This window comes from Rattus norvegicus, chromosome 2 (genome assembly GCF_021556685.1).
Source record: "Rattus norvegicus strain SHRSP/BbbUtx chromosome 2, alternate assembly SHRSP_T2T, whole genome shotgun sequence".
Classification (NCBI taxonomy): domain Eukaryota; kingdom Metazoa; phylum Chordata; class Mammalia; order Rodentia; family Muridae; genus Rattus; species Rattus norvegicus.
Window position 1 is genome coordinate 199453612 of NC_141535.1, and position 26360 is coordinate 199479971.

A 26360-nucleotide genomic window follows, 5' to 3' on the forward strand; every position below is an offset into this window, starting at 1 on the left:
GACTGTGAGCCATTCTGTATCATGATTGGTTAATGGTGTTTGTCGGTGTGTGCGTGTGAGTGCACTGGACCATAAATGTCTATAACAGACACAGAAGGAAATGGGGAATATCATGATGTAGCTCCCATTTTGGAAAGGTAAAAAGCTCAAGAAGCAGAGAAGAAAAAAAATAATTATAGTATCTAAAACCAAGAATTACCTCGAAAGGATGGTATCTAAAATTGTAGTTTCCAGCAGTGTAGGTTGCTGGAATAAGGTATAACCATATCTGACTTGGGTCTTGTTGTGTGACATATTTTACTAAGGAAGATGAACACACACGTCCACTCATCACAGAAAGGGAGGCCATAACAGACTAAAACAGTGATTGACCACTGTCCAGCTCAGTTTTTCTGGCATTTCAAGCAGGGGTTACAAGGAACAGGGATGGCATAAAAGCATCCATATCAGTGAAAATCCCACCTCAACCCAGGTTACCTCTTATAAATGTGGCAGTGCTGGGCCCAGCTTAATGGTCTGAGAATCTCCTCCTTGTAGTTCAGCTATTAAGTCTCCCTCTCCCAGCAGCTGCTTACTCCTTCTTAGACTTCTGGAAAGGGGCCCTTGAGAAACTTCGAAGGTTCTCTTCTCTCAGAAGTGTGACCTTTAGTTTATGTCATGAGCCTTATGGGCTCTCTCAACTTCTGAGGCAATGTTTCAATTAGAAGTACAGCAGGTGAAGATGAAGCATATTTACCATGAGAGGCTTGTTGAGGAGGGAGCAGAATCAAAGATGGCAATGGTCAGTGATGCTTATTATTATTATTATTATTATTATTATTATTATTATTATTATTTTTATTTTTATTATTATTATTATTTTCAAGTTTAAGCTATACATAAGAACATAAGAAGCAGAATAGTTAGGATTTCATTAGATCATAATAAGCAGTATATGCTGAGTATTTTATATGCACTTACCACTTTACATATTTTATTTCACAGTAGACATGAGGTTATAAGCCATTTCCAATTTCCATTTGTCCTGAATAAATGTGTTTTCACATGTAATAAAAATTTCCCCAAACTTCCTGCATGGAAGATGTTGTCATTATCAGTACCTGTGGAGAGAGGGTGAAGTCAGTATGACCAGCGGGCTGTAGACCGAAGCCTCCATGTGGTGCCTGTGTTACATTGCTCTCTTACCCCTCAAAATACAAAAGCTCAGCCGTGTACTGGGCTGCACGTGTTTCCCTGGATTTGTGTTTGACTTCTCTGAAGATGAATAAACCTCTTTTCCCTGATATTTGTCTATGTTCCCACATATGTCATTTGAATGCAAACATGAGTGTGGTGTCTTGAGGGCATATAGGACAATTCAGTTTGCAAATATGGGTAGCACTCATCTATCTATCTATCTATCTATCTATCTATCTATCTATCTATCTATCTATCATCTATCTATCATCTATCATCTATCTATCATCTATCTATCTATCTATCTATCTATCTATATTTGAGATATTTATATGTATATTAAGTATATATATATACATATGTATATACTATACTATTACACACACACACACACACACACACACACATATATACACACATATATGTACACATATATTCATGATTACTTTGGTCTATTGCCAGTTTGAAGAAAAGGCCAGGACACTTTCTACTGGATGGAGCTGTCCTCAGACCTCTCGCTGCTTTGCACCTGTCAGTTCCGCCTTCCTTGTCACTGCCTACACTCTCTGCCGTACTCTTCCTAGCTTTGGCACTGAACCTGACAAAGAAACTGTAATCAAATTGGGAGTCTTTGCTACATTTTAATATCTCTGAAGACAATTTTGAGATTTTTGTTACTGTAGACTTAAAACCAAGTTAATAACAGAAGTGAAAGTTTATTTTTCATGCCACTAGATTTTATGACTGAAAAGTTTGTAATTTTAGAGATAAATAATAATGTCACCAACCACATGGGTTTTATTAAATAACATGGTCAGGTACCTGCAAACTGTCCAGATGTAAGAGGGCAGGCAAGTTTGTACTTTCTGCTTTTTCTAAGTCATTCTTCTCAGTATGTAAAGTTCTGTGGGAAGTATAAACAGGATAACATTATTCCTAATGATTAAAACAAATCAAGATGCCCAAACACTGGAAACACCTTAAATACAGGAATTAACAAAGACATCACACTGTAAAAACCTTAGATTGAATTTTCTTTCCTTGAACACCCCAGACAGTTCATTCAAATTAAGTGGATAGTTTCATGTGAAATATCTTGAACATGGGAACAAAATCATCAACCACTCATGAAAACTTTGAATTTTAGAAATATGAGACCCATCATCACCCATTTATTTTGTTAATCATTTTCATCTTTAAAGTAGGTTGATCCCACCACGTGAATATTACTTCTAGAGACCATGGAATAAAAGAGTAAATCAACAGGGCTGCTTCCAGTTGCCCATGCTTTATGTGTGAGATGTATGAAATGTTGGGATGAGATCTGACTGAGGATTGGGAGCCCTTTGCAAGACTGAATGTGGTAGATGCCAAGGTCCCTGTCGCCTTTTCCCTGTAGTCAAATAACCTGGCTGTTTACACTCTGCCAAGAGACAGTGTTGTTATGTGTACTACATTGGGAAACAGAAACATACAGGGTTTCATCTTGGAAAGGTTAGGCCAGCAGTGGCTGTGGAGATTCCATTCTGAAAACAACTCAGACTAAAGAAATCTTTAAATCCAAGGTGTAAACCCTATTGCCTTCATAAAGCTTAGATCTGACGTGGGATTAGTTTTTCTCACACTACACCCTTTCCTTAAATGCAAAAATTAGTTTAGAGAACTGTTTTATTTTTAAAAAAACTGAATGAATTAAGTAAAAAATCCAAACCACTAACATTTGGATGGTTCCCAGCCCAATTATCAGATTTTTGCCAAATGAGCAGACTTCTGCCCAGTGGTACTTTTGGACCTGCACACACAGGACCCTCATTCCTAGATTCTGCTTCCTTATGCATGAACTAACAATAAAGAGAAAGCAGGCATCTGAGGGAAAACTTCAAGTACAGAACAAACCTTTTGTAAGGGAATGATCTAAGAATTGCAAGGCTTGTATAGACTAAGTGGTAGAGAAGCTTGGGAATATATGTTTGAAAAAAATGTCAAAAACATCAAAGAAAAAAATAATAGGAGAAATGTTTTTAAAATTAGATAATTGACATGAATGTTGGCTAGTTTTCAACTTATAAGAAACCCAGAAAGACACACACACACACACACACACACACACACACACACACACACACACATACACACGCGCGCGCGCGCGCGTGCCCAAGGGCATCAATTATTAAAGAAATAATACAATATTTCCCAGAGTTCGAAGCCATGTCTACCTTTTTAGAGAGACTGCTGAAAGCATTAAAAAATGTACATTTTCATTAAAATTTTCTTTTTTTTTTTTTTTGAAGCTGGGGACCGAACCCAGTGCCTTGCGCTTGCTAGGCAAGCGCTCTACCACTGAGCTAAATCCCCAACCACTCATTAAAATTTTCTAATAGATAAAATAATCTGAAAGCTTCCAAGGGAGAAAATATCCAGTCACATCAAATGAGTCAGAAATTAGAATGAAATCAATTGAAAGCTAGAAGATAACAATGTAATGCCATTTAATATTTAAGAGGCAAAATCTTTTCTCACTTGGAGTTCTCTACCCAAATAAAACAACAAATTAAGTGTTGGGTAAAATGAAATATTTACATAAGTGTTGTTCTTTAAAATGTTACATATTATACTCCATTTGTAGAAAAACTAAGGATTAATTATTAACCCCAAGTAAAGAAAAAAATTGTACAATCCAGGAGTTGAACAGCAGGCTTAGAGGGCAGAAAGAATTGGGTAGTTTGGGAGAGTGGGGAACGCAGAAACCATTGGTAAGGGTGAGAACTTTACAAGTAGAATATACACCATTGAAAATGCATTGGTAGAGAGAACCATGGAAAACAACCCACACAAACTCTCATGCTTACCTTTTTACAAGTCAAATACTTTAAAACTCCTGCACTGCTCAAAATGTGCTGGACGATGCCTTGTGTTTACAGATGTTACGGAAAGACAATGGTCTCTGACAAAGCTTATATCAGGAGAGAATTGGCTTTTCTTGTTCATGCCTAGAGTTAGAAGTCAATGAATCGTAGCATAAACACAGTTATTTAAAATATCTATGTAGAAATAAAGAAAAATTCAAAATATTCAATCCAGGACTTGGAGCAGAATGCTCAAATGATAGACTGCTGCTTTTCATTGCTTTTAAACTATACTTTAATTAGTTCAACACACACACACACACACACACACACACACACACACACACCTCTCTATATGTAGTCAGAAAGATGAAGTGAGGGTTGCATGCACACACAGGAGAGCCTTCAAGATGGATACACAGGAAGACTTTCTAAACCTAGACAGCAAATCAACTGTGTTGATAGAAGTGTGTGTTCACACAAGAGCACAGTGTATGAGGGATCTTACGGTCAGGAGACTGACAAGCCCTACATCCAGAAGGATGCGAGTAGAGATGCAGGCATTAGGAAAGATAAAGCAGATGAGGTAAGCACGTAGCAGACTGTGCTAGATCTCAATAGGTCATAGGTCATCATGACTGCCCTAAAAATGTGTCACTGATACAAAATGCCACTAACTTCCCTTTATGCCTGGTCCAAGACTGCCTATATCCAAGTCCATGAACTTTTGTTAAATGTCTAATGTGTACATTTTAAATAAATATTATAGATTAGAGCATACATTTATATTGAGTTTAGGATTTGATATGTGAGTCAGATGCTTTGCTTAAGGAGAGTCAGTTCAAATGTAGTTTCCTTTTAATTTCTATTGTTCTATTGTTTAATTTGTATTGTTCTTTGATCCTTGCCATGTGGAGTACTTATATTTGATGTGAGCAGTCATGCAAGAATAATTTAATTCAGAGTTTCGATATTTTACTATGATCATTATTGTTTTGATGGAGTTATGGTTGTGCTTAAGGCCCACATGGTCTAGGGAAACTTGAACTCTGGTTTTGAAAATTTCTGCTTGGAAAATGATTCCTTTATCGTTGTTTGTTTCTTTAGAAATTTGCCTATCAAAATCATGAACTGAGATAACTAATCTCACATCTAAATAATAATTAGTTTACAGTAATTGAAATTATTTCAGTCACTTCATAAAGATGATTTCAAAAAGATTTGATAGCATACATAGGAAAGGTGAAGTCTTAAAGACTCTGTGTGTGTCTGTGTGTGTGTGTGTGTGTGTGTGTGTCTCTGTCTCTCTCTGTCTCTGTCTCTCTCTCTCTGTCTCTGTCTCTCTCTCTCTGTCTCTCTGTCTCTCTCTCTCTCTGTCTCTCTCTCTCTCTCTCTCTCTCTCCCCGTCCGTGTGTGTGTGTGTGTGTGTGTGTGTGTGTGTGTCTGTGTGTCTGTGTCTTATGCAGGACTATGCCCCCATAACTCTTCTTCCTGTCCATTCCTAAACTTCTGACTCTCTTTGTCTTCGTCTCTTCCACTTATCTCATGTTTACTGGTGCTCGCTGGCTCTTTAGACATTGTCCATTTTGCTGATGTTAACATTGTACCATATTTCTGTTTAGACATATTAAAGAGATTTTCCCAAATTATTATGTAAAGCAATGTAATTAGCATACACATAAAGCCACGATAAAGACTTATATTTAACCTCTCTTTTCAGATACATTCCTCTAATTTTTCTGTCTTTTCACAGGTATGCTGGCCCAATGGAAAGATTGCAGGCAGAAACTGAACTTATTAACAGGGTGAATAGCACTTACCTTGTAAGGCTCAGGACCAAAGAGTCTGGAGAATATGCAATTAGCATTAAGTAAGTAGGACAGTGCTTTTGTAGAAATAGATTTCCTGTGTTCGTAATTGTGTAGGTCATGTGACACATATGACACTGAAGTTGAAATCCAAGGTTCTAATTGCAGCAGAAATAACGCATTTATCCAGACAGTTCATTAATACTGGAGAATATCTGTGAGGAAAACAGTAATGGGTGTTATAGGCTGCTAATTGGCATAATAGATTTCTTTCATAACATTATATTTTGTTGATATGTGTGTATATCTATTAAATTCGAAGAATACAAATTACTAGATTTTCTCTTTTTTTTACTCTCAAACTAAACTAAGTAAATTAAGCATAATGATTAGTCAGATCAAAGTTTTCTCTCACTTCAAGTATTGCTTGTATCTTCAACCCATCTAGTAAATACATTTTGTTAATTAGCTGTCACCATTGTATTGGCACAAGTATATATTTTGTCTTTGGAATTAATTCCTATAACGTTATTGGGGCATGCCCTCTGGTAATTATTGATTTCTACTGATTAAAAACACATTTATATTCATAAGTTATTCATTGCCCACAGGTACAATAATGAAGCAAAACACATCAAGATTTTAACAAGAGATGGCTTTTTTCACATTGCAGAAAATAGAAAATTTAAAAGCTTAATGGTGAGCATTGATTATTTCTTTTCAATCTATAATTCCCATTTTCTGCTGTTAGGTTAGTTTAACTCTACAGTTTCTTAGCGATGTTACCCATTGGAAATTATTTAAAGAGAATTATAGTGTGGGCTCTAGCAAAAGCCTAATTTTCTAGGTTGAAGAATTCCAGTAATGTTTTACATTGCTCAGATGATGTTGCTCATTGTACATGAGCTCATGTACATGTTTCAGGTAAAATTTTAGAGTCCACATTACTCATGACTTTCAGAGCAACTGCCAACTCAAGTATAATTGTCAGTTGTTTGTATGGGTGTTTGAGTCTCTTGTCTCAGTGGCAAATGGCAAAACTTTGTTACATCATTATGTCATTCCTCTTCTTGTGTCCTCTGTCTTTCCCTCCAGCTACCTTTTATCATGATCAATTATGACAAGGAAAGTTTTAATTAATAAAAATATCTCTTAAATTTAGGTCTATTTCATACAAGAGACTTAAGAAAGTAAATTTTTAATTTTCTTTGTATTGTCTGCTATTTTGAATTGTGTAATCATGGTTCTCATCTATCACATTAGACAACTGGGCATCAGTAAGTTTATATTTTGCCACAGACATTCATTGATATTACATAGACATATTGTGTTGAAATGAAAAACCTATCTCGAGGTGAGAATGTGGTGATCAATTCTGACAATTTGTAAATGTCTCAGTAACTTTCTCAGAAGGTATATTGTGTATATGTCTTACAGGCCACACACTACATTTCATTACACACACTGTTATCAGTACATCTTATTTTCCTAGGAGTGGCTTCAAATCTTCTTTTTCACCCAGGCATTCTTGAAGGAATGAGGAATTTGGACACAGGACACAGGATACATGTGTAGCAGTTAAGAACTTTGATTAGCTTTGAGAGCCAAGACCCAGTGATGAAGCTACAAATCAAATGATACATGCTACACCTTTCCTGAAAAATAACAGGAGTTATTATCACTTAGGAGTACAAATGAGTTAAAAATTGAGTATGAGAAGGCTTACAAACTCAGCCAGTTTGAATGCCCTACCTAAAATCCATTTTAAGGTAGGGACCAGTGTGCTAAAGAAATTGAAGCATCTTGAGTAGAGAGAAAAGGAAATAGGAAGAAATCTATAGACATAAATAGGACATTTGAAATTCAAAAGGAAAGGACAGGCAGTGTGGGTAGTCATGGAAAATGGAAACTCTTGTCAAACTGGTAACCAAGCTCCAGGAATCCTCCCTGCTAGAGGTAACTTACATTCTGTTGTATCTCCCGGGCCGTGAAAGAGAAGAGAGAATGAGCTAGACCAGAAGAGATTCTTCATATAATAAAAACCTGGGAAGGATGTGACAAGTGGGTGCACAGATAACGAGTGAGTGACAGGCACAGCCTGGACATGACGAAAGCATGCATGGGGCACTCCATCTCTGCAAGACATGCCAGCTGGAGCTCTTACCTGCAGAATTTTTTGGGGGATGGTAATGAGGCTTCCTCACAGTGTCATAGTTGATATGACACTTAAAAAACGCTGCAGGGCCAAAGACTACTGCCAGCCCTGCAGACATTGAAAAAGTCTGGAAAGAAACTCCTGTCGGAGAAGACACACAAGAGGGATGAAAGGACTGGCTACGGGAAGGGGCCAATCAGATCAGCTTTGTATCACCTTGGTCCAACCCATGGAAGTCCTATGGCAGGGAAGGATGGGGGTGAGAAAAGCCAGTGGCACCTCGTGGGCTATAGTCCTTTTATGGCCATGGCTATACTGAGGCTGACAAACACCCCAATTTAAATAATATGTAGCAGAGACCGTTCAAGTTTATCCATCGGTCTTCTGGAAAGGGAAGTAAAGACACATGTCTCAGAGTTCAGACAAGTGACACAAATGCTGTGTGTCACTCATGAATGCCACTGCTGGGGACACATACCATACATGTTATTCTTTTTCTTTATTTTTTTCTTCCACACCTGGAGATCTTTTATAGGGAAGCTCAGACCATAATAGTCCCAAAGAGGAGATGGAGAACTAAGAGCAAAACTGTGGAAACTAAAGAGAAAAGGAACCAACTTGAGGATATTTGTATAAATAAGGAAATGAGGACAAGGAACAGAAAGGCTTTAGTCATAGGCAAAGGCCTTTTGCCAGCTTTAGCAGATAACTACCAGTTGCTAAAGAAGCTGCTGAGCTAGCTGGAGTTTGCCCTGCTTTTTGTTCAGGTGTTGAATAAACTTATTGTGATCTTTATGTTTTAATTCTCGGAGATGTGTATTTAATAAATTCAATAAGCAGATAAGCAGTGCTATATCAAATTTGCATCCTATAGATTTTTAAGTTAAATGTTTATTTAGAATAAAAAAAATCTATTATTTTTTCCAAAAGGCAGACTTGGATGCTAATAAAATGGTTTAATAGAACGAGGCACAACGTTTAAGATAAAATTCACAAAGAAGAGTATGAATGTTTAATTACTTTGAATCTTAAAAGACTCGATCACTATAGTTTTAAGAGACTTCAAAATAAAAATGAATCAATTGATCTAAAATAGCTTACAAGTTAGGAAGTGCACATGTGCTTCAAGAGAATTCAAGGTCGTGGTGTCCTGCAGACCTAAGATAGAAAATGCATGTGGATTCTTGCCCAGAAGTGTTTCGTATTATGGTAACATACTTCTTTGGAAGAGGAGAGGAGGTTCCAAGATGTAGGCAGTGTCTTTAAAACCAATAAAGGTCTATGGCCTCTAGCAGACACAGCTTATCTTGTGTTATGTAGCCCAGTTCCCATCACAGTAAGTGCTAGTGTGCAGACTTATGCCATTTCTTACTGGTTCAGCATCTCACCAATCGCGCTCTCCACATCACATTATGTTCTTCTGCATACGAATCACCTTATAGCTTGGGATAAAATTTCTATCAGAAAGGATACAAAACAAGAAAAGACTCTAAAAGCTTATTTTTAAATTAGCTGGTGTCTCACAGAAAAGGCTGAATTTGATGCCTGGGACCAGAACTCCTTCCCTTGGGTTTCAATAGCTCGGTTAATCAAAGTCTTTGTTTTTCTTAGTCATTAAGTTCCAACCCTAAATGACTTTCTGATTCCAGATTACAAGGCATTAATTTTGTTCTGATTTTCATGTATGCCAGACAAGCTAGGTCCAAATGTTGTTTGTAAGCCATCTCCAGCGCCCGTTTCCTTGGTAATTGGAATGACTGGCCCACACTCATTATTTCTCGGGGTTGGATTGTTGACATCACTGTGTCGGCTGAGATAAGAGAAGCTTAGAGATTTCTTTTGTTTCCAGTCATCTTATTCGCTTGTTGTACCTGAAGGTCAATGACTGCTAAAGCGGGGGTGGATTAGACTAAAATACAGAGAGCACAAAGCCATGAATTGGAAGCAATCCACACTGGTGCTCCTTAATTCTACTCAGAAGCCTGTTAGGAAGATTTGCAGCCTAAGACTGTAAAAATGTAGCTAAAATACTTTCCATGCTTAGCCAGGTATTAAAGACCATCTGCGGTTTACTAAATTGCCTGACCCTGGTTCTTAGAAAAGTCTTTTTTTTTTTCCTTCTGTAAAAATATTAAATGACCAACAAAACTTTTTTTTCTGTTCAATAATTCAATAGTGTATATCCAACTTCACATTAATCTTACTAAGGATTTGCAATTTATAAAATTCATATTCTCTCTCCTAAAGTGAAACTGAAATTCAAAGCTATTGAGCTGCACAATTTGTTTCAGATTTATATTTATGTTGTCAAAGAAAATAGCACATCTTTATTGAGGTGCTGAGACTTTGGTTATCGTTGGTATCAGTGATGCCCTAGGCAAACACAGAGTTTTCCTTAAGCTTTTTATTCTGTCATCAAAAAATAAAACGATTATATATTTCCACTAAGAACAGTTAAACTTCTGAGCTCCTCTTGGCAAATCATATTAAAAATAGGCATATTATGAATGCCATATTCTCATGTAAGTAGCCATTTCCTAGATACAGCGCTCTCTTTCGTGTTTTGTTTCCTTTGTTTCCTTTCCCCCTTTGGATGTTAGTCAGATTTCACACACCTTTGTTTGGTCAAGCATTCCCCTTCTCTGGGCTCAGAGAAGGTCTGTGAACTGTGTGGAGTGTTTTATGGCCTTCATTTTCCAAATGTGGGAATTGACAAAAAGAATCATTTGCTTTATCCAGTGATTCAGCTAAATAATACTGCTTTCTGTTTATTAATGTGTGACAGAATGTGTGTGTGTGTGCATATTAAAATGCATGTGCCCTTTGCACACATGCAAATATGCAGAGACCAGAGCATGATATCAGAGAATATTGTCTCCCTCTTTCTCCACCCTATTCACTCATAGACTCTGGAGCTAGGCTGGCAGCCAGCAAGTCCCAGTGTTCCTTCTGTCTCCTCTTCTCAATAGTTCAGGGGTTATAGAGACATATGTGGCTAAGACCTGATTCTTACGTGGGTGGTTGCAGTGTGAACCCAGGTCTTCACTCTCATGCTCTGTAACAATGGCTCCTATCTGCTGAGCTGTCTGCCCAGCCCACGCCTGGGATCTTTACTTTGCCACCTATGGGTCTCAGGTCTGGGTACCCCGAGCTGAAGTGATCTCTTCCCCATTGTTATCTATTGAGATTGTTGCCTGGTCTTTGGTTTAACCAAGCCACCTCCATCGCTCTATCTCTCCTAGCTTCCCAGTTGAACGCACTAAAGAAAGTTCTTTATGCACCTGAGGTCTTAGAACCCTCACTCTCCCATCTTCGATAAGAATCCTGGAGAGTGGGCACTGTGTCTTCGGCATTTTTCTGACCTCTGGCACTTCCAGCTCAAAGAAGTACTCGGCACATCTCAGTTAGACCGAAAGGAATAAATCATTGATAATCTGTTTTGTTTTTGTTTTTTTTTTTTTCATGTTGTGAGTGAGTTTGGACCTGATTGATTTCTTAGGAAATTTGAACTTAACCACTGACTGTATGTGCTGGATCAATGAACAATGTTATCATCTCAAGAAATGAGGTGCTCTTGCACACATTTTTAGAGGGTGCTATGACAGAAGCATTGGCTACTTTGTTTAAAGTAATTTGTTTTTATTTTCATTTCATCTACTCATCAGGCACTTCATATCTGCCCCGTTTGGCTCCTGAGACCATTTCCATTATGAATTTGCCCATTTCAGTTCGTAGTTGAGGGATTCGGATATGTGTAGAATACGAAAGTAAGGTACTCGGAAAAAGGTTTTCCCTGAAGATTTAGTTTAAAATATGATAGATGTTTTTATGATGCTTTGAGATGTTCAAAGTATTTCTAAACAGCAGCTAGAAGGAACCACCTGGCTGCCCTTTGTGAATACTGGGTGACACTGAGAGCGGAGATCCACATGGCCCATTCACCAGTGTGAAACAGGCATGATAGTGAACACTGCTGAGTGCTTCATGAACCTTCTTTTCTTTTGTAGAAAAGTACATTTAGTATTAAGTTTGTTTTTCTGACTAGTTGAAAGCAAAATGGGGGAAAGTAGAAATTGCTATATAGTCAAACAACAGCTGTTCCTTTCTTTTTTTTTTTTCTTCAGAGAGACACGTTTCTCACTAATAACAACAATAATTACTACTCTGAGATCGAAGTTTAGCATGGCTTCTTTTCAGCACGGCATCTGACTGAAGACAAACAGGATGTTCTGCATGCCTGAAGAACAATAGAAAATAACCAACATGAACCAACGAATCCAGTCAATAGGATAGCATCTTGGGGGAAGGGGTCAGGTACATTCAGACAGGAGGCAGAGCTCTTACACTTTCAGACATTTGGAACGTTAGGCTTAAGATGATTATCCTTGTATCATATATAATTTGGTATTAAAGGGTTTGTTTGAGAACAAAAATAACAAGATCTCTCTTTCATCTGCTCTCTTAAAGGAACTTGTGGAGTACTACAAGCACCATTCTCTTAAAGAAGGGTTCAGGACCTTAGATACGACGCTACAGTTTCCATACAAGGAGCCTGAACACGCATCTGGACAGAGGGGTAATAGAACAGGCAACAGCTGTGAGTACTGCAATTGAAAATACCTTGGAAAAATTATGTATTTGATCACTTCAGGGATTTGAAGCAAAATAACACTAGGCATCTTCATTCCGAAGTTTGAAATATAGCCAATTTGTACACTAATGCATTGAGCAGACACTTTTTTTCTAGGGCTAAGCAGAGTCAGAAGGGCCAAAAGGTTCATGGCTATCTAGTTACAGGGTTTTATTTTATTTTATTTTATTTTATTTTTTTTTGGTGATAAATTAAAAACTGTATCTGTGTTAAAACAGCCATCAAAATGTAAGTGATGTAGTAATGTGTGAAGTTTTGTACTTTTCACTAGGCTTTTTTATTAGCCAAGCTCTCTTTAACTTAAACGTGTCATTGTGAACGTGATGCTGTTTCAGAAATAGTGTCTACTAGAGCTCTTCCAGTGTACCTAGTATCCTAAAGCTCCTAATGTTCCTATTTCAATCCAGTATCTTAAAAGGATCAACATACTTTGTTAGTATTTTTAAAACTATACATAATCATAAGTAATCGTAAAGGATGGCTACCCACAAAGACATAGACATACAAATGCATCTCAGCCTCCGTGAATCCAAATCGAAAACTCTGCCACACCATTTCATGTTATACAGACCTCCTGGATGGACACCCAACTTGTGCAGAGGACGTGATAATGAGAGAAAAACAAACCTACTTTGAGGGAGAAATGAAAAAAAATTTACCATTATTAGAATCCTGAATTAATTTATTAACTCTAACTAGACAATTGGAATTTCAAGAAATGGTCTCAAATAGGATTTGCACCAGTGTAATATAACTTGAAGTTAATTTTCTTTTCCTTAAAATCTTACATAAAGGGGGATGGGGGATGCTGAGCTTTTCAACATCAGTACTGTTCCAAGTACCTCAGGACAATATGGAAGTCATCTGTCACGTTAGTTGAGAGTTGCTTTTCTGTTAACTTTTGTAAATCTTCATGGTTGTTCTCCTTGTGGCCATTGACATATGTCCAAACTCATGTTGCAAGACAAGCAAGAACACACGTTGTCTTAAATGTTAATCCCTTTTAATTTTATCTATGTTGAAGCTCAAGATTTTCTGATTATCTTGGATTATCATACAGGCTGTACTTTTCACTCATTCAAAATGGATGTTCATCCTAAAAAGTAGTTTTACTACACATTTCTTAAAACTCTACCCAAGTTGTGACTTCTGACCTCTTTTAACATGACAACTTCTTTTAGGTAAACATAAGTTTAAACCTTTTTCTTTTTCTTTGTTTTTTGAGTAGAGAGACATAACAGAATTTCATCTGCAGGTGGAATCATATTTGACTAGTTTCCTTGGTTCTTCAGAGGCCTACAGGGAAGAGGGGAACAGAAGGGTGGTGTCCAGAGTTTAGGAAGGTCATTGTTCCACTGTGACCTTAGCTTTCCTTGTTTCTATAACCAGAATATATGGAAGGAAACAATTTAAGAAAGGAAGAGTTTATCTTGGCTTACAGTTTGAGGAATAGTAGTGGATGATCTGGGGGACCGGAGTAATATAGGTACCTTGACAGGAATAAGGGAGTTGACATGACATGGAGCCGGACCATAAAAGTGAAGGTTCACTTCTACTGACCTAATTCCTCCAACTAGGCTCCCAAAGAGTGCTGCTAACTCCGACAGAGCACACACTAGATTTCAAAGGACTGAGTAAGTTTACATTTGCAGTCCTCATAGGAGTCTGTATTGTGCTTTGATGACTCATAAATTTGTCTTGTTGACTTTAAGACTTGTTCTAGGGTTAACCCTTAATGAAAATACCACATGTAATTTTTTTAACATGCTGTGCTTCCTAGGAGGTGGGAAACAAGAAATGCTTGAGGGAGCCTTTAGTCTTCATCCCTGGTTCATAGCTACTGAATATCTGGACATTGTTTTCACCAAGCAGCATTGCCTTAAGATAAAGATTCAGACTGAGATCTTGAGTTTTCATTACTTCCAAAACTGATGTAGGATGCAGAGAAAGTAAGGTAAAGCCCAGAACCTTCTTGTGCTCTACACAGAGGTGAGACATGTGCTTTACTGATGAAACTAGTGACTACTAATAGTGTAGGTGGAATTGTACAGGTGGTGACTTCTGTGATTGTAAAAGAAAGACGTGGCTCATTTTTTGATGCAAAAATATGATAGGAGTATGGCAGAACTATTGCATGCAAATGAAAGTTAATTTGCAGGAAGGTATCGATTGGAATCAAACACAGGTCCATAGTATTAGGCAGAGAGTTTCATAGGTTATAAAGTCATCTAATGCTGTCTCTAGACTGTCTACCAGGATATCAGGGTAGTACTGTTTTTGATATTCTTTTAGTAATGTGAATGTTTCCAAAAGAGGAGGTAAAAAGGAAAGGAAATGGAGAGAAGAGATGAGAGAGAACTCAGGAGTAAAGATGAACTAGTTTTCTCCCATTGAAATTACAATAGTTTGGTGGAAGATATTGTATGGATCTATAGAAGAATCCCACAACTATCCAAAATAGCCCTAACCATGCTTCCCTTGGTTGCTTAAATGTACCTGTATATCTGTATACCTGAAGGACATGACAGTGACTTTTGTCTTGTACTCTGCAATGACTACTTGGCTATTTTCAGGTCTGTTCTCTTAGGCAAGTTAGCCAGTTTGAACCTCAGCTTTCCTTGCTGAGGAATGAGATTGGACGTTGCACTGTGTTTCTCGCAAAATCACATCCTAATTTTATTTTTTCATATACATGAGAGGAGGTAGAGCCTAACTGTGATGAATCATTATAGCAGCAAAAGTGCAGGGTTTCCTATTTTTGAACCCAATTCAAACCTTAAACATTGCATGACATTGATAGAATTCATAATAGGTAGACTGTTTACATATAACGACACATGAATATTTCGTATGTGCTACTATTTATGTTACTAATAAAGTATATGAGTAGGTCAATTAGTGAAGTTTGCATATACTCTATAGATTAACTAGCCGAGTTGTATCAGCACAGTTTTCTGCCTTTGATAATTGCACTATGGCTAGAATAGTGAATATCTTTGTAGGGAAAACACACAGAATTATTTGACAGTAAAAACGGATTGTGTCTGCAGTGTGTATTCGGATGGCTCAAAAACTAGCATAGGCTGGCAAAGCAAACATTGTAAGATGTTAATATTTGGGTACTGTGAATGAAGTATATGAGAATTGTTTGTGCTGTTCTTGCTTTCATTTTAGAATAAAAAAATGGTTGATGTGCAGATAACCCTACCTCCTGGCCGTGTCCAAGAGAATCACAGGAAAGTGGCAGCATCCTCTTTCTTTTTGGCTCCAGCTGTGGAAGAGCCTGGCCACTGATTTGGAACATGTAGAACACCTGTGCCTTGAGTGGTTCCCATTGAAAGCTTCACTGGGATCTCCTCACATCTGTTTACTCTCTCCTTTACTTAAGGAATATTCAACACTTATCCCCGCCAGCGGGGACCCAGTTATTTAGGGTCCCGAAGGGGCGCTACCCTTGGGCCTAAATGGGGGGGGGGCGAGAGAAGAAGGAGACCAAGCAAAAGTTCTGTTGTCAAGGTCTCATTTATTGAGAGAAATGTACAGCATTTAAAGCTCTGAGGCAGGAATAGAAGCAGGAACTGAAGCTTAGGGTCGGGGAGTTTGGGAAGTGCCCAAGGATATAAGGTGAATCACTACACTGCAAGATATACTCCTCTAACAAAGAGGCAACAGTCTTCCGGGGACATGTTCTTTGAAAAGGTCGAACCCTTCTCAGGAATCTGCTCAGGGACATCCGGTGTTTTGCTTAGGCTGAAACATCCTGTCATTGCTCCCAGTGTCTTCCTGGGAGAGGCTTTAGTTCAACAATCTCATGTCTGTATGGCTGTCATTTCAAGGTTGAACCTCTGTGGCCATGCAGCCCAGAGTCACATAGCCACCTTGAGCTATGCAGTCACAAATCGGCCATGCCCAAATCCAATACGGCTCACTACAAACACTCACCATGTGCCAAGACTGTGCTAGATGCTGTAGCTACAATGGTAGATAGGGCAAACAGGGGAATGGGAACACACAAAAGACAATTAAGGTCATAGAATTGCATAAGCCTTCTGAAGCCAGAGAATATACGCTAAGGTGTCATAGAGGTGTTACTCAGCCTGCAGGTATGGGGCAAGACTTTCTGAAAAACGTCATTAGCAAGTATGAGGGTGGCATCATGTGGGGTGGTGTGCTTTAGCACACAGGTAGCTGTGTGAAAACGTTAAATTGCAAAACACTTCTTGTCACATTAGTGCCACTTTTATTTATTAATCTCAATATCCATTATCATCGTCTTATTCCTGAAATAACCTGACAATCCCATAGTATTTATTAGTTATATTTTAATACAGTCAGGGATAATATTTTCTTAAGCTACTAAAATACACACTTAATGTAGGTCAGCTTTCTGCCCTTGTAATTCAATATGACCATATCTATCCACTTTCATTTTATGATTGCTTTTTTATGCTCAGTCTTTTGTCATCTCTCCACTGGTCATTTTGTGTTCCACACCTAATTTTATTCTGATAACCTTAATAGTAGTTTTAATTTCATATTAGTTTCCCAGGACTGCCATAAAATTTGCCACATAATGATTTAAAGAAACAAGGCAAAACAGAAATTGCTGTGTCCTACAGGCCAGGTGGCTAAAATCCAAATAGTGTCCATGTGTCTGTAGACTCTGGATGGCTGAGCAATAGTTGGTCTGTACATGTTCCATTCCAAGCCTGCTGGATCTTTATCTCTCCCCTATGTATGTCCTCATCTTTTCACTTAGAAAAGCGGTTGCAGTTGATTTTAAGGCCTACCTTAGATGGTTGGTATTCACTTGAGATCCATATCATCTACAAAGACCTCTCAGGTTTAACGTAAAGTCATATTCCACAGGATCAAACTAGAAATATCATTATGTAGGCTATGGGAAGACTGTTAGACCCATGGTATCTTACAGTGTTAATTTTAACTATTTTCTAAAGATTTCCAGACTACTTCCAATTTTTGTCTTTCCAATGGCTAATAGAGAGACTTTATGTTATTGGTACCGACAGGTCAAATGATGCAAATAGGCATTCTGGGAGAACCAGACTTCAAATCAATGAAGCACTTTCAGCTTGTTACAGCTTTGCCAGCATGAAATGCACCCTGCTCTTGAAAGAAAGCACTGTGAACCAAAGCACGTTTCCAAGCGTCACTTGAGCCATTTGTCTGAAACATGGCCTTAGAATAGAATTGGAGAAGCAGAGAATCCTGACTAATATGCAATAATTTGCCAATTAACAGAACAGAAATTCTCAAATCCCATATATATGTATTAAATTAACGTCTCCAGTGGAGTATTCTATAAGCCTTCAGTCCTGCAAAAAAATCACTATGAAAGGTTTCCCCTGTCAAACAGGTTTCCACAGACTGATGCAAGTTTGATATATAGGAACTAGAGATCCCCAGTTTATTTCACCATACAACACTACATCTTGATGTTTACTTCTAATGCCAAGCCGTAAAAGGGTCAGTAGGTATGAAGCATGTAGAAGATGTCTGGCATGTGGGCAGTGTTGGATGCTTTGGCTCGTGCAGCCACCACTGCTGTTCCAGTCACCACGTCCATGTGTCCCACGCTGTTGCCCAGTGTGAAATTTTGTGTTAGCCTTATTTGGCAAATTTTAATTCACCGGTGAAGCCATTTCACTTTCCCTTGGCACATTGGTTCTGCTTCCTGGGCTTCAGCTCAACTCTCCCATTGTGTGCACTATGGGACAAGTTAATTGTAACATTCTCCTGACATTTTCATACTTGCCCTCTTCGCCCGTCTATGATGCCTGCAGATTATTCACTTCTCAGACAACTGGTCAACTAAAGCGGTACATCATTCTGACTAGCCATGCTGATTTCCCCTCCTATTTACACACTTCAAGAGCCTCATTGGCTACTCCAAGGCATTTTTACTCTGGGCAGGATGGCTCCAGACATTAGTAATCACATCTGGGATTCCAAACTTAAATTCTAAAAATTTAGAGAACCTCATCCTAAGCTATCCTTTTAATATTCCCTGGCTTAAAAAGCAGTACTTAGGTTCTTAGCACTTCTTATCTGAACGCCCATTCCTAGAAGCTTTCTTTCTAAATTGACAATTGACCTCAATGTAGTTAATACATATAATCATCTTGTATTGAATGTAGTGTAGTCCTGTGATGGCCCTGACTCGAGGATCTATTTGTCTAGTCATTCTTGCCTGGAAACTCCGCACATTTATCTGAATTGAGAAAGTTTTCATTTTTTCTTTCTAAAAATTCCGTCAGGGTTCTAGCTGTGCAAGAAAATGCTCAGAGCTTTGATGGCCTGGTATCATCCAGTGGTCTCCTGCCTACGCTACTGAGTTCTAAGTTTACACATGAGAAGCATTAACTCTGCATCTTTCTTCTGTCCTAGCAGCATTTGGAAGTTGAGGATACTGTCAGCCTGGGTTTTCTTTTGTCCCTTTTTGATTTCATTGGTCCCCACTCCCCACTGTTACCACCCCCATTCAGCATTTGTTTGTTCACAGCTAAGTCAGTAGTACTCACACCTATTGGAAGTTACACAATGCACCCTAAGGCCTTAACAATAAGTGTGAATGCTGGAGAATTCTCCCAAGATCTAGGCCCCTCAAACTTGCCAGCCTCATCAGTTCTATGGGGGAGCATTCTAAACAAATATCTTTTATTGGGGTCTTGGAAGGAGGTCATCAGTCTTTGCTTGAACACTGACATGACTTCACTTTTAACCAACACACAAAGCATTCACCTTATATGTCTTCAACAAAACTAAGTAGTTTTCCTTACATTAGCTATAAATATCACTCAGTTTAGCTACTATAGCTATTTTTTCAACTAACTATGGTAAGTACACAATGCACATACACATTTCACTGTACTATAATAACCTCAGAACATGCTATGAAGTAACTAATTTACATATTCACAATAACTATCACAACCTTTTCATCAAGTATGCTGTCTTACTTTCTTTACTGTGTATCTTTCTCCCCACCCCCTTTAAATACTTATTCTAACTCTTACATAATATGAGTGACTATCATATTTAACCATCCCAGCTGCTGTTCTATGAATACACTCTAATTTGTCAGAACTTTGCATAGTACATATTGACATCACTTGACTCCTTTACTCACTTTCCCCAGTGCAAAAGCCATTCTTCGCTGGCAATGGTGGTGTGTTCTTGTAATCTCAGCACTTATTAAGCCAAGGCTGGAGGGCTGCCACCACGAGTTTGAGGTCGACTTTGTCTATATTATCAATTTCATGCGAACTAGGGCTTCACTGTAGGCCTAGGTATGTACATGCAAACACAAGTAAAACAATAAAAACCAACCAAACAAAACCCAACAATAAAAACAAAACTATGTCACTATTTTCCAATTAATTTCTCCTATCCTTTATCTCCTTGTGCTCTTAAAGGGTACAGTTCTGCCGACTTCTATTAACTTAAAAGCTTATTTTGTCTTTTATTTGGTTATTACATCCTGCCCAATATCTTCCTCCATAGCCATACATCCATTCACTCCTCATCAAGACCCTGCTGCAGGGCAAGAACTATCTAAATTGCTGGGTATCTAGAGGAGTGAGTGTAACAGATGAACATCTGCCCTGGTGGAGTTTATATGCTGGTAGGGAAGGCAGACAGTGGGTTGGAAAATAATTATTTAGTGTTAGAAATTGAGAATTGCTCTGGAAGAATAACATAACCAGGCAAATGATGCTCAACGCGCTAGAGAATGGTTTGAGATTTTTAGCTGGGCTGATTGTCCGAGAGCAAAGTTAGGGGGCCCTTTAGCCGTGAATCAGAGAGATGGATTCTCAGTTCCAGTTCTACCAGGGTGACACCAAACACCCTTCCTAAAGCTCTCCTTTCTAACAAGGCCATTTATGTGACCAGGAGATTCCCTTCATTATGACTTCCTATAAATATCCTCACGCCCTATCTATCTGTTGAACAGGCTACTAAACCTGTAACTTCAGTCACCGAGAGTACAGACCATTTGTGCTGACTTAAGAGTTATTGAGAACAGTGGTAGTTTAAGGGATTATGTTCTCTCTGCTTACCAACTTTCCTTCATAATTTAATCAAATGTCAGCCAGTGGTATTTAAATTGCACATTGTTCCTGCAATAAACTCTTGTTTTCCTCCTTGTTCCATGGGACCATGATCTGTGTTTGTGGGTTTATAGAATGGCAGGGTGGGCTTCACTGTGAAGGTCACAAAAAGTACTCAGGAATATAAGAGAGGGAACTGATAGTACACAGGAAGAACATATGTGATGTCAGTGATGTCACCCAAACAGGGACAAGAGGAAGATAATTAGGCAACAAGATACGAAGAGTAGGTCAGGCTAGACCCTGTGACATCCTGCAGTGCTTTACATTTTGACTTTGGGAGAAAATACAAAGCCTTTGGAGGGATTTAAACAAGATAGAGAGATAGTCTGACTTTAAGTTTTAACAGCATTGTTCTGGTTTCTGTGATGAGGCAAGACCGCAGGAAGAAAGGCCTAGGTAAACAACTCGAGATGAGGACATTGTGTTCAGTATCTAGGTGAAAGTGACCAAAATTTAGTCATTAGGGTGACAGATTTTGTAGATAATCTAGTCAAAAGTGAGATATGGATATGATATGAAACAAGAGAAGACTTGAGTATGACAATTAGGATTGTGAGTCGGGACAGCTAGGGAACTGGAGGGTTTTACCGTGTCTTCTGGCATCAGTGAAGTCTGGCATCTGTTCCAAACTCTCACTCAGAAGTTAAGTCTTTTATACCTGTGTACAACTTTCATGTGAGCCTGTGTCTTCAATAATTTGTAAGCTCCTTAAAATCAGCATTTCTGCATGTTTCTTTTATCTCCTTACGGATCTCAGTGTAGTCCTTATACCTTAACAATTTAATTCATGCCAGAGAGTTTGTTGGTTTGTTTTAGAAAACACATATTTAGAATCAAATCCATATCCTCAAAAACTATGTGCCAATAAATGATCTGAAGTCCCAAGGCAATATCAACTGTCATTAATTTTCAGTAATAGGAAGGACCTTGTGAACGACTGAATGATTCCTTGTCTTGCTCATAACTAAGTTTCCATGGTGGACACTGGATACCAAACAACTGTTCAGATCTTCTGATAATCCTGACATGACTTGTCTTTGCTGTGTCACTGGATTTTATGCTCACTAAGATCTGCTCACCTACCAGATGTCAACATCCCATTAAATGAAACGAACCTGAATTATCTCTATTCTTCCAGCAATGATATCTAAAACATATAACCAATCAAACTAGAGTTCTGGTTTGTTTCCTTTGAGAGTGGTAAAGAAAGAGATATTTGATAATATGTCTTTGGATATTATTGGAAATCTATGAAACATTGTGTTCTAAAATAAAATCAGGGTAAGGATAACAAATTTAAATTAAACATTCATTTAATTCTCAGCATGCTTTCTGCTGTCAGGCCATCTGTATGCAATCTTGGCAAAAAATTAAAAAATAAAAAAAATCAAGGATAGTTCATCAAGCATCTCACTTAGGAATTCAGGGCTACAGAAAACCGCCTTGGTCACTGTCAGGCAGTAAGCACAGACCACTGTTTTGGTAAATACACTGGCCCAATGCTGGCTAAAATTTTTGTCATAGAAATTAATATGAAATCCATGTGTTGGTTAAAATTAAAAGTGTTAGATGATGTTTCAAATAATGAAGAATAATTAATAAACACTCAGTGAAAAGGTCTATAAAATAGATAATGAGTAAGTAGGTGTTAGTTCAAAAATTAGTTCAGGAGTTGGTAACTCAGACCCTTACGGATAAATGTTAATGGAGTTTTGTTTCTAATTTCAATGTTACTCTAAGCTGAATACACATTGGCTTGCTCACGCGAATTCATAGACCGAACAAGGCAGACTATGGCTCTATAAAGCAGCTCTTAGTTACCCTGAGAGCAAAAGTGTAGGTATTCGAGATCAAGTCACTCGAACTTTTTTGTCCTCCTATTAACCTGTTCCTTTTGTTTGTTTGATTTTCCTTTAAATCAAAATAGTTCTGTGTTCTGCGGCTTTTTCTTCCTAGTCTCAGAACTGTATGGTATCTTCTAGTGATTCACCACTAAACTATTGTACCCTTGCACAGGTTTTCCATGTCCTTGCACAGGTTTCCATGCCATTTATTCAACAGATGATTTTTTTTTCTACTAGAGAATGCTAGCCTCTCAATGTCTATTTTATGTGGAAAAGTTGAAAAGTAGTATTACTATAAGCTCTGTCTTTTGTCATTGGAATGCCACCTACACTGTGAACCATTCCATTTGATAACAATGTTCCGTGAGTGGTAGCCCAGGAAGACTTAGGTATCATACGCATGTCAAATAACTTGCCTTTGAGGTCTCACCAAGCAAGGCTGTCCTCTGTGCTGATGCAAAGCCAGAAGCATTTGAAGAGAGAAATTAGGCCTAATCGGAAGCATGTACCTAGCCAATGATCGTGTCACTGAAAGGGACTCATTATTGATTTAATATTCTGTACGAGTACACTGCTGTGAGTGGCAGAGAGACTGCTCTAGAAGCTACAAAAATAAGGAAATGTGAGTGGGGAGGTGGCCTGTGCTGTGAAACAGGCAATGAAATGGGAGTGCAGGAGGTGACAGACATCAGCACTTCCAGGGATGCCACTTCTCCAGGACTTTTCCTAATCCTGTTCTAAGACAGTGCAATGACCAATAATTCCTGCACTAAGATGTCTTAAGAATGCCTTATAGAAAAATTTAATGAAGAAATTTTGTATCTCCGTATGTGTATAGAGATAGATGTATCTAGTTTTAGCATGGAGGTAAGCATATTCTATAATTTTAACCACTCTACAAAATGTATTATCGGATGCCTGACTCTAGGGTTCAGCACCCGCTTCCCTCGCTTAGCTCGTTATCTTCAGTAGGTGCCAGAAGATTCAAATGCTGATTTTATCGCACAAAAGGATCAAGGACCCAGAGGCAGAGAAAATTGACATATAGGAAAAGTGGCAACAATAAATCATTCCACGGTGCGCAGGGAAGTGGAAATCATCCCGATCAACCCTTAAAGTGCTTGGCTGAGAGATACACGTGCAGCGGCAGAGGAAACTGATTAACCTTTTACTTTAGAAAGATCCCTCAGGCAAACGGCATGGTTAATGCTATGAGGCGCGTGGTGTTTAATAGCTGCTCGGCATCTCGGAAGGGTGAGTTGTGGCAGGAATGGCGCTGCTAGGTTAGAGTCCTCACAAAGCCTGGGTGTAGTTCACTCTCTTCCCCTTATGTTTTGTCACCTTTTTCTTGAATGTCTTTTTGAGCAGTTAAGTGAGTGAATGATGGGGCTGAGCCAGTGGGAAGGGGAGACATACAGAACTATAAAACCGGACACCTAGCTAAGATGTTGGTCTATCAGGTCGAAGCCATTGCATAGCACGGGGGCCTGTCCTATAGGAGACACAGAACTGGTCCCTGCCTTCCAGTACCCACATCTAAGTGGAGCTACGTATGCAAATGATAAATGGCAGACCTCGGACGTGCTGTGACATGACTGAATGCCCACCAGGTGACTGGAAGAGGACAAGAAAGGACAGATAGCATCTGAGTTGGTCATCAGGGATTTTGGGAAGGGTCTGATCTAGGCTTTTGAATAAGGGAGCGCAGGATCAGGTGAAGTATTCTAGAGTAAACCACAGTCCTCAGTTGGAAATGTACCTGAAGGTCATGGGGGGTGTAGAAAGCTGGTCTAGGGAAAAAGAATTTATATGTGACCTTTCTAAAAGGTTTGGCTAAAAAGGGGTGGGGAGAACCAGTATATAAATTGCATGTGATTCTATCTAAAAGTTTGAAATTCATAATTTAGCAAATGGATGAGAGAATCTCCATTTAGGGTGAGTCACTAGGAGGCAATGCTTAGAAAAGCAAATACGTTGAAATCAAGAGGCAAGTTGGGTGCTGTTTGCAGTTAGAACAGTGTGTGTACCTGGATTGGGATAGCTGATCCGAGAATTATGGAAGGAATAATTAGCCTGACCTTGCACAGGGAGAAGATACTTGACGTACAGGTTGGATAGGAAGAGCCTAACAGTGTCTGATTGTGCAAGGCTGGCAGAAAAAAAAAGATAAGTTGTACTAGATTTCTTAATTAGGATTTTTATTGTTGGGATAAAACACTATGACCAAAAGTGACTTAGGGATGAAAGGGTGTATTTCAGCTTTCAGTTTATACTCTGTCAACACTGAGGGAGGTAAGAGCAGGAACTCAAGGTAGGAACTTGGAGGCCGGGACTGGTACAGAGGGTGTGAAAGAACACTGCTTACTGACTTGCTCCCCTGGTTACTCAGTCTGCTTTTTTATAGCACTCAGAACCACCACCCTGGGTGCCACCAGACAGAGTGAACTGAGCTCCCTCACATTGATCATCAATCAAGAAAACATGTCACAGTCTTGCCCACCAGCCAGTGTGATAGGAACATTTTATTAAACCAGGTTCCTTTTTCTAGAATGACTCTAGCCACCATGTCAAGTTGATATAAAACTAGCCAGCAGACCTACAAAGTGGAGGTGGTAAGTTTAGTTTTCAACAAGTAAAATCTGAGATGATGCTCTTCTTTATAGTAATATCATTGAAAACCCTTGATGTCTCAGGCTAGCGCTAAGAAAGCCAAAGTCCAAGAACCTGGCCAGCAAATATATATAGTTGTCTGTTGGTATTTGCATGTGGGTGTGGGGGCCTACAAAGCCCAGAAGACAGTGTCAGATACCCCAGAAGCTGGAACTATGAGTGGTTTTGAGCCTCTTAATATGTCTGGCAGGAACTAAACGTAGGTTCTCCTCGAGAGCAGCGAATGCTTTTCACCACTGTCCCGTCTCTCCACCACCCTAGAATTATACCATTATAGATCTAATTTAAGAAACTTTGAATTCTAGGCACTTGATTGTAATGCAAAGAGTTTTAAGGCACTTAAGGCTTGATAAGGAAAGGGATAGCCCCCTACAGTGCTATTGATGTAGACTCAGATTCCTTGGTAAAGCATTATCTATAATCAGAAATTTTAGATGGTCTTAGTGTAGATTGGCTATGTCTAGTTTATCTATCTACTCTTGAAGTTATTTAAATGGCATTTAATTATATCCATTGATTTCTTATTTCTTCCCTTTAGAGATAAGTTATCTCTTGTGATATTTCATTCTTGGCTTACATTACCTTCTTTAGTTTTTTTTTTTTTTTTTTAAGAAATACGGTCTTTTTTTTTATGAATAAAATTAGACCAGAGAAGCATCAAATAGGAAACAGTCCATGGCAGAAAATCTCACTACTTGTCAGTGTAATGTGTAGAACATGGCTTCTAATTTAAGTTCTTGCAGTCCTAAGATAGGAATCTAGGGATGTTGACAGCAGATGTGTTGTCATTAGTGAGGTTAGTCATGGACTAATTACTTTATTAGAAATGTCACCTTCTCTTCTATCTATCATAGCCTCGAGGGAGTGAAGATAAGGGGTGGGGGAAGATTGCTCAGTGGTAAGAGCTCTTGCTTTAGAAGCATGCAGACCTGAGTTCAGATTCCCAGCACTTGCCTTAAACCTGTGCAGCCAGCCATACAAACCTGATGCTGTTCGGGACAGAGATAGGAGGACTGATGGGTCTCGCTGGCAGGTTCAGTGAGAGACCCTATTTCAGAGGAGTAAGGTAGAGAGT

At 38.7% G+C, this 26360-nt stretch overlaps 1 protein-coding gene across 2 annotated transcripts in view; it reads left to right on the plus strand.

Annotated features, from left to right (window-relative positions):
* Positions 1 to 26360, plus strand: part of Vav3 (vav guanine nucleotide exchange factor 3) — a 335600-nt gene that overhangs the window by 301971 nt on the left and 7269 nt on the right. For both annotated transcript variants that reach the window (XR_015661543.1, NM_001191714.1), the window contains 3 exon segments: positions 5776 to 5892; positions 6442 to 6529; positions 12453 to 12582. Coding sequence is in view for 1 of the 2 variants with exons in the window: in NM_001191714.1 (NP_001178643.1) it covers positions 5776 to 5892; positions 6442 to 6529; positions 12453 to 12582 (335 nt within the window). In the remaining variant the exon portion in view is untranslated.